The sequence below is a fragment of the Budorcas taxicolor genome, chromosome 17, assembly GCF_023091745.1.
Source record: "Budorcas taxicolor isolate Tak-1 chromosome 17, Takin1.1, whole genome shotgun sequence".
NCBI classification, from domain to species: domain Eukaryota; kingdom Metazoa; phylum Chordata; class Mammalia; order Artiodactyla; family Bovidae; genus Budorcas; species Budorcas taxicolor.
Genome location: NC_068926.1, coordinates 2,501,916 through 2,518,740, shown reverse-complemented (window position 1 = coordinate 2,518,740; position 16,825 = coordinate 2,501,916). Strand labels below are relative to the sequence as shown.

The following is a 16,825-nucleotide window of genomic DNA, read 5'->3' as shown; positions in this document are numbered from 1 at the left end:
TTTCTGGAAGTCTCTTGCTTTTTCCATGATCCAGCGGATGTTGGCAATTTGATCTCTGGTTCCTCTGCCTTTTCTAAAACCAGCTTGATTCACGGTTCACGTATTGCTGAAGTCTGGCTTGGAGAATTTTGAGCATTACTTTACTAGCATGTGAGATGAGTGCAATTGTGTGGTAGTTTAAGCATTCTTTGGCATTGCCTTTCTTTGGAATTGAAATGAAAACTGACCTTTTCCAGTCCTGTGGCCACTGCTGAGTTTTCCAAACTTGCTGGCATATTGAGTGCAGCACTTTCCCAGCATCATCTTTCAGGATTTGAAAGAGCTCAACTGGAATTCCATCACCTCCACTAGCTTTGTTCATAGTGATGCTTTCCAAGGCCCACTTGACTTCACATTCCAGGATGTCTGGCTCTAGATTAGTGATCACATCATCATGATTATCTGGGTCGTGAAGATCTTTTTTGTACAGTTTTTCTGTGTATTCTTGCCACCTCTTCTTAATATCTTCTGCTTCTGTTAGGTCCAGACCATTTCTGTCCTTTATGGAGCCCATCTTTGCATGAAATGTTCCCTTGGTATCTCTAATTTTCTTGAGGAGATCTTTAGTCTTTCCCATTCTGTTGTTTTCCTCTATTTCTCTGCATTGATCGCTGAAGAAGGCTTTCTTATCTCTTCTTGCTATTCTTTGGAACTCTGCATTCAGATGGAAGTGAGTCTGAGTGAACTCTGGGAGATGGTGATGGACAGGGAGGCCTGGTGTGCAGAGACATTACTTTACCAACAAAGGTCCATCTAGTCAAGGCTATGGTTTTTCCAGTAGTCATGTATGTGGATGTGAGAGTTGGACTGTGAAGAAAGCTGAGTGGCGAAGAATTAATGCTTTTGAACTGTGGTGTTGGAGAAGACTCTTGAGAGTCCCTTGGACTGCAAGGAGATCCAACCAGTCCATCCTAAAGGAGATCAGTCCTGGGTGTTCATTGGAAGGAATGATGCTGAAGCTGAAACTCCAGTACTTTGGCCACCTCATGTGAAGAGTTGACTCATTGGAAAAGACTCTGATGCTGGGAGGGATTGGGGGCAGGAGGAGAAGTGGATGACAGAGAATGAGATGGCTGGATGGCATCAACGACTCGATGGACATGAGTTTGGGTGAATTCTGGGAGTTGGTGATGAACAGGGAGGCCTGGCATGCTGCGATTCATGGGGTCACAAAGAGTCGGACATGACTGACTGACTGAACTGAACTGAACTGATGCTTCTTTTATCAGTGCATAAAAGGAATTGAAAATGTCACAAGAAGAATATGTTAATACAAGGGTCCATTAGCATGCATACAATAAAAGAAGTGAAGAAAAGTGAGACTTATTTTTGTCTTAACATTTTGCTCTTCCTCATGAGAAGGTTTGTATCCTTGCTACTCCTAGTAAAGAATCTCCTTTCAGAACACTAAATGAGAAAATAAAAGCTGTAATTGGACCACTGTCAATCATCTTAATACTTTAGAGAGTGGGAGGCCCACTTAGCTAGGTGTGGGAAAAGCAGTGACCATGCTGTGCTCTTAGAAACTGACTAAACCAACCTCTTTATCCATTCCATTTAACATGGAGAGAAAGAGGAACTTGAAGCAACTTTACCAGCAGATGCTAAAAAGTCAGGGCAAGAAAAAGGCAATTAAGTATCAACCTTAATATCAATTAAGATAAACTGATGTTATCTTGGGTAATAATTAAAAGAGGCTTGTTAAAGTTCTTCTGTCATTGTTTGTTGGAGTATGAATCTTTTGCTTTATTTTTTTAAAAGGTAATGAACTCCAATACTTTGGCCATCTCATGCGAAGAGTTGACTCATGGGAAAAGACTCTGATGCTGGGAGGGATTGGGGGCAGGAGGAAAAGGGGATGACAGAGGATGAGATGGCTGGATGGTATCACCGACTCAATGGATGTGAGTTTGAGTGAACTCCAGGAGTTGGTGATGGACAGGGAGGCCTGGTGTGCTGTAGTTCATTGGGAAAGAACTCGCAAAGAGTTGGACATGACTGAGCGACTGACCTGAACTGAACTGATGCATTAATATGTAATACCCTGGTTGCTCAGCTGGTAAAGAATCCGCAATGTGGGAGAACTGGGTTTGATCCCTGGGTTGGGAAGATCCCCTGCAGGAGGGAATGGCAACCTATTTCAGTATTCTTGCCAGGAGAATCTCCATGAACAGAGCCTGGCTGGCTGCAGTCCATGGGGTCACAAAGAGTCGGACATGACTCTGAGGAACTAAGGACACACTAAGCACATGAATTAATATGGGAACCAGCATGAAGCATCTTAATTAATCTTTGACTACAATTTTCACCTAAAACAGTGACCCATCAAATGTTCACTCCCCAAGTTAGGTTGTCATCAAAATTTTGATATGTTCTGTTCAGTCCAATTGCTCAGTCGTGTCTGACTCTTTGCGACCCCATGAACTGCAGCACACCAGGCCTCCCTGTCCATCACCAACTCCTGGAGTTTACCAAAATTCATGTCTATTAAGTCGGTGATGCCATCCAGCCATCTCATCCTTTGTCGTCCCCTTCTCCTCCTGCACCCAATCCCTCCCAGCATCAGAGTCTTTTCCAATGAGTCAACTCTTCACATGAGGTGGCCAAAGTACTGGAGTTTCAGCTTTAGCATCAGTCCTTCCAATGAACACCCAGGACTGATCTCTTTTAGAATGGACTGGTTGGATCTCCTTGCAGTCCAAGGGACCCTCAAGAGTCTTCTCCAACACCACAGTTCAAAAGCATCAATTCTTCAGTGCTCAGCTTTCTTCACAGTCCAACTTTCACATCCATACATGACCAATGGAAAAACCTTGCCTAGACGGACCTTTGTTGGCAAAATAATGTCTCTGCTTTTTAATATGCTATGTAGGTTGGTGATATGTTACTTCATATGAAAATAATTAATCAGCTCTTATGTATAGGAGTAATTTCCCATTCTCTCTGCAAGCAAATTTCAATAAGAAATTGGTAAGATGGGAAATAGATCTATAACATGTTGTACATGGACTTTTTTTTAGGTAGCACTATATTTTAGGGATATACTGTACATCAGAACAAGTTATTTTGTCTTATGTCTTTGATGAGTTTTTGTTCTCCACAGGATTGATTAGAATGAGAAAGTGACTAAACATTATAATAAAACATAACGCACCTAACTTAGTATTTCACATTAATCATGTATGACTTAGTCATTTGGCAAATTCTATCCAATTTTTGACACAATGTGAAAATAAAACTGAAAAGTGAGACATTTATATTCAATCAGTACTCTAAAGGGCTTCCCAGGTGGTGCTAGTGGTAAAGAACCAGCCTGATAATGAAGTAGAAGTAAGAGACACAAATTCGATCCCTGGGTCAGGAAGATCCCCTGGAGGAGGACATGGCAACCCACTCTAGTGTTCTTGATTGAAGAATCCCGTGGACAGAGGAGCCTGGTAGGCTACAAGTCCAAAGAATCCAGCATGACTGAACGAATTGAGCACATATGCACTACTCTAAGAGATACCAGTAGAATTAGCATGCATCTCCTTAATATAAGAACATTTTTAATTTTTCTTAGAACAAAGCTTAAATAATAAAGCATTAAAAGTTCAGTCTAAGAAAGTCATCATAGAACATTACTATTCTCATTCAAACCACTGAAGCAGTTTTGATTGCCTTATTTTATTACTATTTCTCTGAATAGATTTAGCATTATAGCAGTACTAGTCAACACATACACGAGAATAAATTCTGTTGCTATTTTTATTAGGATTACATTAAATTTGCAAATTACTTCAGGGAAAAACTGACATCTTTATAATATCATTATAATATCGTTTCTATCCGAGGGTAGTTTTGTTCTGATTTCTCAAATATTCATTTGTGTACTTCTGGAGTATTCTAAAGTTTTCTTCATACTGGTCTTGTGTATTTCCTAAGTTTATTCCTAGGTATTTCATCTTTTATCCTACCTTTAAATAGCCTGCTTTGGGTCCTGTGTGCTTCTCTAGTTACTGATTCTAAACTTCATGTGAAGAAACCTAGAATATTCAGAAATACTTTGAATGAAGTTATAAAGGGAGATTAACACAAACATATGAAAATATATAAAGTCCTGATAAGGGGAAGAGCATAGCACTGGAATATTTCTAGTGAGACTGACGAATGAAACAGAAAGTCAAGAAACAGACCCAAAAATATCAGAATGATCTAATGTATCTCAAATCAGTGGGTAAAAGATGTGTTGTTTCATGAAGGATGCATTTGGAAAAAATAAAGATGGAATCATATTTTCCATCATACACCAGGACAAGTTCTAAGTAGAGCAAATGTTAAAATGTTAAGATATTAAAATCATAATCTTATTAGAAGAAAAATGGTAGCTTTGACTTCAGATTTTGGAGAAGGTCCTTTCAACTATTCCTAAAATTGAGAAGCCATATAAAAGACTAATAGATTCAACACCTGAAAATAAAATTAAATTCTTCATTAAATAATATGAGCAAAGTTGACAATACAATACAATGGGGAAAAAAATTCTGTAACTCATATCAGAAATGATAGCCTAATTTCCCTAGTACATATAAAAGCTTCTAGAAATCAATAAGAGAAAGACCAATGAAAAAATGTTCAGTTTATGTTCATGTAGAATGGACTCTTTACAGAAAAAATAAATACAATTAATCTTTATACAAATGAAAAATGCTCAAGCTCAATCCTAACCAGAGAATACAAAAATGCAAAAGATTCAAAAATATGCAAAAAAAAAAAATGTCTGAATGACATACTTTTAACTTGCTGATAGACATGAATTCAAAAATTCATATCAAAATACATGAATTTTTTAATCAGAAACCCTATTGGGCCCTAATCCCTGTGGAGAAATTTTGCACTTTTTGACTAATGTGAAGTATTCAATCAGGCTTCCCAGGGTGGCACTAGTGGTAAAGAACCTGCCTGACCTTGCCTGGAGAATCCCACGGACAGAGGAGCCTGGTAGGTTACAGATGATGGGGTTGCAAAGAGTCAGACATGCCAAAAGCAACTTAGCATACAAAATACTTATTCATCTGAAATGTATTTACTTATTCAAAAATCAATTAATAAAATACATATTTATATTGATGCTTTAAGATAGAAAATGATATTTTGCTTGCCCTCAATGAAAAGCAAGTATAAACATAAGAATATTGAAAGAAACAAAAAAAATATGAAGTCATTTATTATCATTTCTCCCAATCTTCACACTTGCTTTCTTTCATTAAAAAACCACTTAAGTAAGACCGTCTCCTTGAGGTCATCAGGAAGATCAAAAGGAAATAAAAAATGAAATAACTTTCTCATTAAATACTATTTTACTGTGTGTTGGGACCAAGTTCTACATAAACTAACCTGGTATATCTTCAGTAATACGCTTGTCAGCTTTTTATGATTTTAGATATGAGAATTATGGCAAAGGATAAATGGGCAACAATATTATCACTAAAGTTTTAAGCCTGAGTGGTTTAAGGAACAGTAGAATCATTAATGATTCCCAGATGGCTCAGACGGTAATCTGCTTGTGATGTGGGAGACGAGGGTTTTATCCCTGGGCCAGTAAGATCCCATGCAGAAGGGAATGGCAACCCACTCCAGGATGCTTGCCTGGAAAACCCCATGGACAGAAGAGGCTGGTAGGCTACAGTCCACTGAGTCACAAAGAGTCAGACATCACTGAGCACACACACAATCATTAATATAAGTGAGTAGATGGAAGAAATTATGATATATGTAGAAGGAGAGGATGAATTCAACATGGCAACTTCCAGGCAGAAAGAGTCAGTAGGCATGAGACAAACAGAACCGGAATTAGGGACAGAAAAGCCACAAAAAGTACATTTAAGATACACAACTGCATTAAGAAAGAACACCTACCAGCCATTTTTCATATTCCTCGAGAGCCTGTTTATCTTTTTCTTTTTTCTCAGCTCTTTTCAGTTCTTCTTTTCTTTTCTCATGTATTTTTACTTTTTCCTTTTCCTTGAAAAAAACTTCCTTTTTTTCATTCCTATGTAGGGTAGTATAAAACATTGGCAAGTTAAAGGAGAATATATAATAAAGATTCCCTAATGTGTCTGCAGTAAGATTGAGTACATTAATAACATTCAAGTAAATGAATTTTAGAAAAACCTAAAGTGTTACTAATTTCAGATCTATCAAAACACTTGCTATTTTAGATTACCATTTTTCAACAGCAGTTAAGTTATCTTTTCTTTTCTCAGCAACAGTTTCCTCCTCTTTCTGTTTCTTTGCTCTTTCACATTCTTTCTCTTTTTTATTTTTCTCCTTAAGGTATTCCATCTTTTTTGCTTTCCAGTTTTCAAAAGCCTGAAGAAGTTAAGAATTACCTTCTTATTGAATGTGAATATAATAAAATAGTTAAAGTACAGATAATCACTAATTTTCAAATATTTAAAATTAAGAAAGATATTAAAGCTATTGCATACTTGCAATGCTTCTCCTTTTCTCATAGCATTTTCTTCTTCAGTTTTCTTTTTGTTTTTTTCCTCAAGCCTTTTTTTTGCAGCTATCTTCTTTGCTTCCTTTTCTTTCATGGCTTTCCAGGCCTCAAATGATGCTAAGGCTTCTTCTCTCTTAGCAGCTCTCTTCTATTTTGGAAAAATAATAGTCATATGTGTATGAATATTACAAATATAGATAGATATAGATATACATGTAAGTATGTGTCTTTTCCTTAATGTTCATCAAGTTAGGTTTCAAGGCAATCTATCTTAAATGATTTAGAAAAATTAACTTATACAAAAATGTTATCTGAATTATTCACTATATTTTAAAATATCCTTTTCTAAGCACTTCTCAGATATTGATGTACTACCATGCATGGGAAGGAACCAATTTTGGGAAGTGTACTGAACAAATGTTTTCAGAGTAAACGGAAATTGGTTATTTGGTGCTGTAAAGTGCTCCTAATGAAATATTGCATTAAAAGAAAAATATCAGGGTAAAATTAGTAATTAAAAATTTTTTTTTAATTACCTCTCTGGCCTGTAACTTCCCTGATATTTTTCTTTTAATGCAATATTTCATTATGAGCACTCTGCAGTGCCAATTACCTTATTTCAGTTTAAAATTACAGTCAAAGTAAGATAAATTGGGCAAGTCGCACAGTAAGCCACAGGTCTTTGTTTTAACCCTGAGTTTTGACTGACATCAGAGCATACAATTCTTACTGCATAAACATGTCCCAAATGTTGAAAACGTGGGCCAGACTGGAAAATGTTATTACTTTACTTACTTCAGTCTAATCCCATAATATTCTGTTTGCCTTATAATATTCCTTAGGATTAAATGCTATAAACTCTTATTACAGAGATAACATAATTTAGAAGGAGAAGTATGGCCACCCTCACTGAGCTGTGAGGACCAAATGAGGTGTCTGGCACTGACTATGGCAGATCAAGCTCAAACATGGCCCAGAGTCCAAGCACCCCACCTGCAGGGCTGCTCCACTCAGCATTATTTCTATTCATGGTAGTATTAAAAAACACAATGACGGGTTTTGTTATGATTTTTTTTCCCACTGGTTTTACTTTAGTAGATGAGAAACAAATGAGCATGTTGTAGGCTACGGGGCAGGAGTTAGAGGCAGAAAGTGAAGTACAAGTGAGATTGAAATGAGAGCACGGCTCCATTCAATGGGAAGGACAGGGGCAATCACTCAGGTAGAGGTTGGTCTTATAGACAAAAAAATCCAAGATAGAAAAGGGGACAGTTCAGTTCAGTTCAGTTGCTCAGTCACGTCCGACTCTTTGACACCCCATGAATCGCAGCACGCCAGGCCTCCCTGTCCATCACCAACTCCCGGAGTTCACTCAAACTCGTGTCCATCGAGTCGGTGATGCCATCCAGCCATCTCATCCTCTGTCATCCCCTTCTCCTCCTGCCCCCAATCCCTCCCAGCATCAGGGTCTTTCCCAATGAGTCAACTCTTCACATGAGGTGGCCAAAGTATTGGAGTTTCAGCTTCAGCATCATTCCTTCCAATGAACACCCAGGACTGATCTCCTTTAGGATGGACTGGTTGGATCCTTTGCAGTCCAAGGGACTCTCAAGAGTCTTCTCCAACACCACAGTTCAAAAGCATCAATTCTTCAACACTCAGCTTTCTTTATAGTCCTACTCTCACATCCATACATGACCACTGGAAAAACCACAGCCTTGACTATACGGACAATTGTTGGCAAAGTAATGTCTCTGCTTTTCAATATGCCATCTAGGTTGGTCATAACTTTCCTTCTAAGGAGTAAGCGTCTTTTAATTTCACGGCTGCAATCACTATCTGCAGTGATTTTGGAGCCAAAAAAAATAAAGTCTGACACTGTTTCCACTGTTTCACCATCTATTGCCCATGAAGTGATGGGACCAGATGCCGTGATCTTCGTTTTCTGTATGCTCAGCTTTAAGCCAACTTTTTCACTCTCCTCTTTCACTTTCATCAAGAGGCTTTTTAGTTCCTCTTCACTTTCTGCCATAAGGGTGGTGTCATCTGCATATCTGAGGTTATTGATCTTTCTCCTGGCAATCTTGATTCCAGCTTGTGCTTCTTCCAGCCCAGCGTTTCTCATGATGTACTCTGCATAGAAGTTAAATAAGCAGGGTGACAATATACAGCCGTGACATACTCCTTTTCCTATTTGGAACCAGTCTGTTGTTCCATGTCCAGTTCTAACTGTTGCTTCCTGACATGCATATAGGTTTCTCAAGAAGCAGGTCAGGTGGTCTGGTATTCCCATCTCTTTCAGAATTTTCTGCAGTTTATTGTGATCCACATAGTCAAAGGCTTTGGCATAGTCAATAAAGCAGAAATAGATGTTTTTCTGGAAGTCTCTTGCTTTTTCCATGATCCAGCGGATGTTGGCAATTTGATCTCTGGTTCCTCTGCCTTTTCTAAAACCAGCTTGAACATCCGGAAGTTCACAGTTCATGTATTGCTGAAGCCTGGCTTGGAAAATTTTGAGCATTACTTTACCAGCCTGTGAGATGAGTGCAATTGTGTGGTAGTTTGAGCACTCTTTGGCATTGCCTTTCTTTGCGACTGGAATGAAAAAGGACCTTTTCCAGTCCTGTGGCCACTGCTGAGTTTTCCAAATTTGCTGGCATATTGAGTGCAGCACTTTCACAGCATCATCTTCCAGGATTTGAAATAGCTCAACTGGAATTCCATCACTTCCACTAGCTTTGTTCATAGTGATGTTTTCTAAGGCCCACTTGACTTCATGTTCCAGGATGTCTGGCTCTGGGTGAGTGATCACACCATTGTGATTATCTGGGTCATGAAGATCTTTTTGGTACAGTTCTTCTGTGTATTCTTGCCACCTCTTCTTAATATCTTCTGCTTCTGTTAGGTCCATACCATTTCTGCCCTTTATCGAGCCCATCTTTGCATGAAATGTTCAGCACTTTGGCTGTGACGAACCCACGGCAAAAGTGCGCTGGCTACGACAGACCGTGCAGAAACACGGCCGAGAGGAGCTACCCCTCGCTCAGTGTCGGGGTGGTGGCCGACAGTGCCAGGCTGTGATGGCGCGTCATCTGCTAAGAGGAGCTACCCCAAGTCCGAGGTCAGGGACGGCGTCTGGGAGGAGCTACCCCATGTCCAAGGAGTGGCGGCTGCGCAAGCACAGGAGCGCCAAGAGGAGCTACTCCATATTCAAGGTCAGGAGGGGCGGCTGTGAAGAGATACCCCTCGACCAAGGTAAGGAGCAGCGGCTGCGCTTTGCTGGAGCAGCTGTGAAGAGATACCCCACGTTCAACGTAAAGAGAAACCCAAGCAAGATGGTAGGTGTTGTGAGAAGGCATCAGAGGGCAGACACACTGAGACCATAATCACAGAAAACTAGTCAATCTAATCACACTAGAACCACAGCCTTGTCTAACTCAATGAAACAAAGCCATGCCTTGTGGGGCCACTCAAGACGGGTGGATCATGGTGGAGAGATCTGACAGAATGTGGTCCACTGGAGAAGGGAATGGCAAACCACTTCACTATTCTTGCCTTGAGAACCCCATGAACAGTATGTAAAGGCAAAATGATAGGATACTGAAAGAGGAACTCCCCAGGTCGGTAGGTGCCCAATATGCTACTCGAGATCAGTGGAGAAATAACTCCAGAAAGAATGAAGGGATGGAGCCAAAGCCAAAACAATACCCAGTTGTGGATGTGACTGGTGATAGAAGCAAGATCTGATGCTGTAAAGAGCAATATTACATAGGAACCTGGAATGTTAGGTCCATGAATCAAGAAAAGAGGACAGCTGAAGGTTAATGTCTGAAGACCCTTTATATTCTTGGCTAAGTTGTAATACTGAAGGCAATTTATAAGAATGAAATACGTACATGGTCACAAGAAAAAAATATTCATAATCAATAGTGCCAAAATTATTGCAGACATATAAGAAAATTTGTGTATCTATGTTTTCATGTAAACCAGTTATATCAACTAAAAATGTATAAAGGACTAGAGAAATAAAATCAGAAATCATTTCTTTTACATACAATTTTTTTCACCATTTAAAAAACAGGTGATTTAAAAATATTAAGCATTCGAGACTATTTTACTCACTTAAAAATCCAGAATATTTTTCATTTCTATATTTCAGAATACCTGTTCATTTTGAATCCTTAAGTTTTCACTTTCAATTCTTTTAATTCTGTGCATTTCATGTAAATAAATATTTTTCTTTTCTAACCACTCCTGTGAGAAGAAAAAGGCTGTATGTTATGCAAAGTTTTACAAATGAATTAGAATTCTTATTTATTTCTGAAATATATAATTAAAACTTAAAAAAAACATAAACCTTACAAACTTTATATGTGCTAATATCATTCCTCTTTTTCTGATAATATTATAATATATAACAATGAGCAAGAATTAAGAAAATCATATCTATGTTATCTTTCTCAGTCCTGGGAACAGATTTCAAAGACTGACTATGATGACCGAATATATTAACATTTTCTCTGAAATTCACAGAGACAATTTTCTATTTTCATATTTCTATGTATTAAAAATACATATTAAAATACATTTTCTATTTGTATTTTATATAAAATAAGACCAAAAAAAACATCTGTTTGGAACTTTGAAAAATTAGAACAGCTTTTTTCTAGGTAAGTTTAACTCAAATACAAAAAGTCTCAGGAAAGAAAAAAATATTAAAACACTTTTGTTCATAACAATAGAAACTTTAAGTTGAAAAAGTATAAAAACATAGATATACCATAACTATATTTTGCTTTTGTTATATTTTTATCAATTCCTATGGCAAATTCTCTTTCTTTACAATTATGATCAGTTCAGCAAAGTTTAAAGTAGCCCTGGTAGCTCAGATGGTAAAGAATCTGCCTGCAGTAAGGGAGATCTAGGTTCAATTCCTGGGTTGGGAAGATCCCCTGGAGAAGGGAATGGCAACTCACCCTAGTATTCTTGCCTGGAGAATTTCATGGACAGAGAAGCTTGGCGGGCTATAGTTCATGGGGGTCACAAATAGTTGAACACAACTGAACGATTAACACACACAAAGCAAACTTGGGAGGAGATTTGGATTGCTCAGGTATTATAAAGGAAATGAGTTAATAAATCATCATTTCTGACAGGTTCATTTTACTCCCTGATAAAAAAATCTTATGTGATTAACTCTAATTTTAAAAAAAATTTTCCTTTTTACCTGATAAACAGTTGCCCTTAGATTATCTGCTCTGTCAGGTTCTGTGTTCTGTTTCTGTGAGGGCTTTTGGTCCAAGACTCTCAAAGTCCCTAAATAGTGAGAAGCTGGAGCTGTCGATGGAATCCTCCTTAGAGAACTAGGCTTCTTTAAGAACTCAGAGGTCATTAATCTGAAAAGATCCAAATGAATCAAGAGAAACTATTACAATTACAATGGTAGAAGAAAGATTCATTAGATTTTGAAACTACTATATCTAAAAACTACTTTATATTTTAATAAATTATAATTACTTTGAAAATGATGAGGTATTTTATTAGTACACAAAGACCCCTTCAATATAATTTAAATTTTATTACTTTAATTTACATACAGCTTCAAAGTAATTTTTCTTTTTAGGTTATTTATGATTAAAACACTTTTAAAAAACATGGATTCAAGTTACATGGGAAAAAAACAATATCAATAAGTAGGTTTTAATAGTTTCTTGTATTATTTTGCTACATTGCTGCTGCTGCACTGTTATTTAGTCACTAAGTCACGTTCAACTCTGCAACCCCATGGACTGTGGCCTGCCAGGCTCCTCTGTTCATGGGATTTCCCAGGCAAGAATACTGGAGCGGTTGCCATTTCCTTCTCCAGGGAACAAACCCCTTCTCCTGCATTGGCAGGCAGATTTTTTACTGCTGATCCACCAGAGAAGCCCCATTTTGCTACATAAACCATCTTAAATATAAAGTTAGACTAATGACCACTAATTTGGGGTTGGTGGGAAAATCTGGCTCACGACCTCTTCTGGTATATAAAGTTATTACACCACAGCTATTTCATTTATTTTCATAATGCCAACAATGGCTTCCCTGCTATAATAGCAGATGTGAGTAATTACAACAGAGACCATATGGCCTATAGGACCTGCCATATGTACTAACTGGCAAATTCACTGAAGAAGTTTGCTGACCCCTGTTCTATTTGAGTAATGATAATTTAAAAGATGCTGAAGGTTTTGATTAGCACCTATGAGTTAGGCATCAGTGTGAATGATGATCAGTTCGTATCACTTTAATAAACCAACTTAGTGCACAGAACCTCAAAGTTTAAAGTATAATTTTATATGCGTTGGACAAAGGCACTTAACAGAGAAGGTGAATGCTAGACCTCAGCTTTATTACTACTTTTTATCTACTGTCTCAGGAAAAACAGGAGAAAGAAACTCCATCTCATGAGCAATGCAGAACTTAGAGGATCCTTAATCAATCCCTTTTAAAAAGAATATATTCAACTAGGGGGATTGATCATGAAGTAACTAATTCATTCTTCTCATAAGAAGAAAACTAAGAATACCAAATGAAATTTACTTTCAAAAATTAAACTAAAACCTGCTTTGTTGAAATATAAACCTATAACTGAAGGAAAATGAAAACTTTATTACCTGCCAGATGCACTGGATGCTCTATTATTTGTTGATTTTTTATTCTTCATATTTCTATCTTGAATTGCTTTCTATTAAATAGAAAAGCAAACGATTACTCACTGTATATATCACAATTATAGTTAGAGGCCAACTGCTAGAAAGTCAATGTTTTTTGAGCATCTACTATGTGTTAAGCATAGCGGTCATCAGGAACAAATAAGGATATCACATTTCAGGGAAACTCACTGATACTAAACACATAAATAATGTGACTCATGAAAGTGATAAAGTAGGGTGTAATGGCAGTGACAGAGTGGAGGTGAGGAGCTACTTTAATGCAGGTGATCAGGGAAGGGCCCCTGAGGACGTGACATCAGAGCTCAGACAGATGATGGATAGAAAACGGCCATGTGACACTCTGTGGAGACCCTGATAGCGGTGAGAAGCAGAAGCCAGTGAAAGACGCTGAGACACAGTGAGCGTCAGGGACAGCTCAGGAGCATGAGGTCCAGAAAGAACCATGGGAGATCTCCAGGCAGTGGCGAGAAGCCTGCATTTTATTCCATGATGAGAGTCCAGCGAAGAGACCTTAGACGGGAATTACTTATTCAGACTTAAAGTCACTTGGTAACAAGTAAGGATAAAGCCAAAGATTCAATCAAAAGAAACATGTTATAATCTTACTTGCTATATATAAATCACCTGTTCTAATTTAGAATTACCTCTGTTACACATTTCTAAAACCCCGTCTTTAAATTCCAGAATACCATTCTTCCTTTTAAGGAATGACTTTTCTACTTTCCACAGACAGATGGGTGCTAGCAGTAACATGAGAGCACAGATGTAAACACACCCCTAACTTGGCATTAGTGTTTTTCCTATGGAAATATACCTGCTATATGGCTTAATGAACCTTCTCCTTAAAATGTAATAAAAATCTAATAGCCTGTATTATAAAAGTCCTGTTTGACCACAAGTTTTCAGATAACTGTTATTTTCCCCAATAGTAAATTTAGATATCTACCAGTTAATTGCAGGAGAAACTGGATAAAGAAAACTCAGGAAAATAGACACTAAAAATGCTCCACCATAAATTTTAACAGTATAGTACTCTAGTGTAATATAGTATATTGCTGTTTGTTGGTCAACTCTTTGCGACCCCATGGACTATAGGCTCCTTCGTTCATGGGATTTCACAGGCGAAAATACTGAAGTGGGTTGCCATTCCCTTCTCCAGGGGATCTTCCCAACCTAGGGACGAGCCCGTGTTCCCGGCATTGGCAGGCAGATTCCTTACCTCTAAGTCACCAAGGCCGCCTGCAGTTTTGCATAGGGACAAGCAATCCTACATATCACAAATCTGGTTCTCAAGGTAATGATAATAATACTCTTGATAATGACCCTGTCCTTCCATTTAAATAGGTATGGATGCTGATAAGTATTTCTTAAAAGATTTTTATTTTAAATGTTTTTAAAGTATTTAAAGATGATATCCAAAGGAATACCTTTCACTAATTCCAAACCTTCAGAAATTATTCCATACAGCTATATTTTTATAACATGAGGACCTATAGAAATCTACCCACTTCTGGGTATGTATTTCTGAAACATTTAAAAGAATATTATGATCATATGCCTCTGAGAATTTTAAAGAAATGTTGGGCTTTACTGTATTCACTCCAACACGTCTCTGAAGTGAAAATTCCACTGAGTAAGGACCACATGGCAGTATGATTATCACTGTCAGAAGATGAGTCTCACACAGACAATTCAGAAGTGCCTAACAAGGCAGATAAAACATTTAAGAGTCCTATGTGGAGTTTTAAGGTATAGTATAGAAGGCATAATTTTATATAAATACCTTTGAAGACTCAGTACATAAGATACTCTGAAGTTGTAGTAGTGGTGGATCTTCAGCTGTTAAGTCATCATTCATTATCAGTTCAGCTTTCTCCTTTTCTTCTTCAACGTCACCAACAGTCACTTGACTTTCCTTGGGTTTCTCAAGTGTAGTAGTAACAAAGTCTATCAAAAAGGAGTTCTTTTCATTTTCAGTTGATTTCAAGCAATTATGGCTTTCAGTGCGTTCTTCATTCTGATCTACTTTGTGATAAAGTAACAGAATTAAATCTCCCTTCTGAATTAATGAGGTGGATAACTGATTCATTTGCTTTCTGCTAAATGAAAACTGTCTTTGATCTATCTTGCAAAATAGAAATGGAGAAAACAACCATATTCAACTTGAATAAACATTTTTCCAAAGTGATCTATAACAGAGAGAAAATGGCTACTAAACCTACTAAAGCATTTGGCACACCTTAGAAAAATATCATAAAGTAAATAGAATGGAATAACCATCCTGAAATATAGACACGTCACAAATGCTTGTATAAATCAAGGAAATGAGATAACAATATCTATTCTATTTAAAAGCCTGTGTTTCTTAGCTGGAACAAAAGGTGTAGATCTCTAAGCTACCACAGTTACTAGCAATGTAGTTGTGAAATTGTACAGATACAGAGAAAACCAAGAATCAATGCAATTCTAGAAGAGTCTACCACACAGAGAATAAAGTCATCTGCCAGAGTTTTACTCCCACTAAGATGCAGCGTTGCCTCTGATAACAAAAGGCAGGAAAGGAAGGCCTAATACTCACCATCTCAGTGCTCTAGGAACAGGCTTAGGCTCTGGCATGGAGGATTCAGTTTTGCTTTTGCAGAATTGCTTCTACTATTTTGATTCTATCACACTTTAGAATGTACAACAGAAAATCAGTGCTTTCTGTGCTGATCACCAACTTTCAGTTCTACCAGTACCTGGCCAAATCTATATCTTTACTGTCAAAGTCTTAATGCTGAGGCTTTTGGGGAACTCATTTTGAGGTAAGCTAGATATAATATCACCTTATAATTCCAATTATATGTTCATATTTGGACAGTACTCATGATTCAAAGTATCAATAATGTATTCTGCTAATCAATGTACTCAGTGAAAAGAACTGAAAAGAACAAGGACTTTGGAGCCAAAGATTCAAATTATGGCTCCATCACTGACCTTAGGTATGTTTCCCAATATCTTTGCACTTCAGTTTTTTTCATCTGTAAAATGATAAAAATTATACTACATAGTAAGCACTTAATAAATGTTAGTTATACACCCCAACCTTAGAAACAGCAATGCCTTTATATGTCATAGGACTAAGGTAAGAAAGAATGTTAACTTATTCATACATCACACTTACTGTGTGTTAACTACGGTCCTGTTATATGTGCTTCACATGTGTTAATTAATTTAATTCTCACAACCACTCTACACTTATGCCCATTTTAAAGATCCATACATAGAGCCAGAAAGGTCAGCTACCTTCTCATGTGGTTGTACCTGGATTTAAGTCCACCTTAGTCTCAATTTAAAAGTCCACCTAACCATTATGCTGAGTGTTGGAGCAACAAATACATAATAATAGCTCACCCTTAGTGAATACTCTACTTGTGTCAAGAACTGAGTTAGTGGCTAAAATGCATAGTGTCAATTAATTTTCACAATAGCCTAATGAGTTTGATTATTATAACTTGGTGGAATGAGGTGCTGAGAAATTAAGTTCTGCATCTATAATCACAAGGTTAGTAAATTGCATCATCGAGATTAAAACTCAGGCAAACAC

At 37.5% G+C, this 16,825-nt stretch overlaps 1 protein-coding gene across 1 annotated transcript in view; it reads right to left on the bottom strand.

Moving 5' to 3' along the window:
* Positions 1-16,825, bottom strand: part of MAP9 (microtubule associated protein 9) — a 44,449-nt gene that overhangs the window by 10,739 nt on the left and 16,885 nt on the right. Inside the window, exons 7-13 of the mRNA XM_052655033.1 lie at positions 15,023-15,261; positions 13,180-13,250; positions 11,751-11,919; positions 10,688-10,777; positions 6,510-6,671; positions 6,245-6,390; positions 5,938-6,070 (exon numbers count right to left, since the gene is read on the bottom strand). Coding sequence (XP_052510993.1) covers positions 5,938-6,070; positions 6,245-6,390; positions 6,510-6,671; positions 10,688-10,777; positions 11,751-11,919; positions 13,180-13,250; positions 15,023-15,261 — 1,010 coding nt within the window. The remainder of the gene's footprint in view (positions 1-5,937; positions 6,071-6,244; positions 6,391-6,509; positions 6,672-10,687; positions 10,778-11,750; positions 11,920-13,179; positions 13,251-15,022; positions 15,262-16,825) is intronic.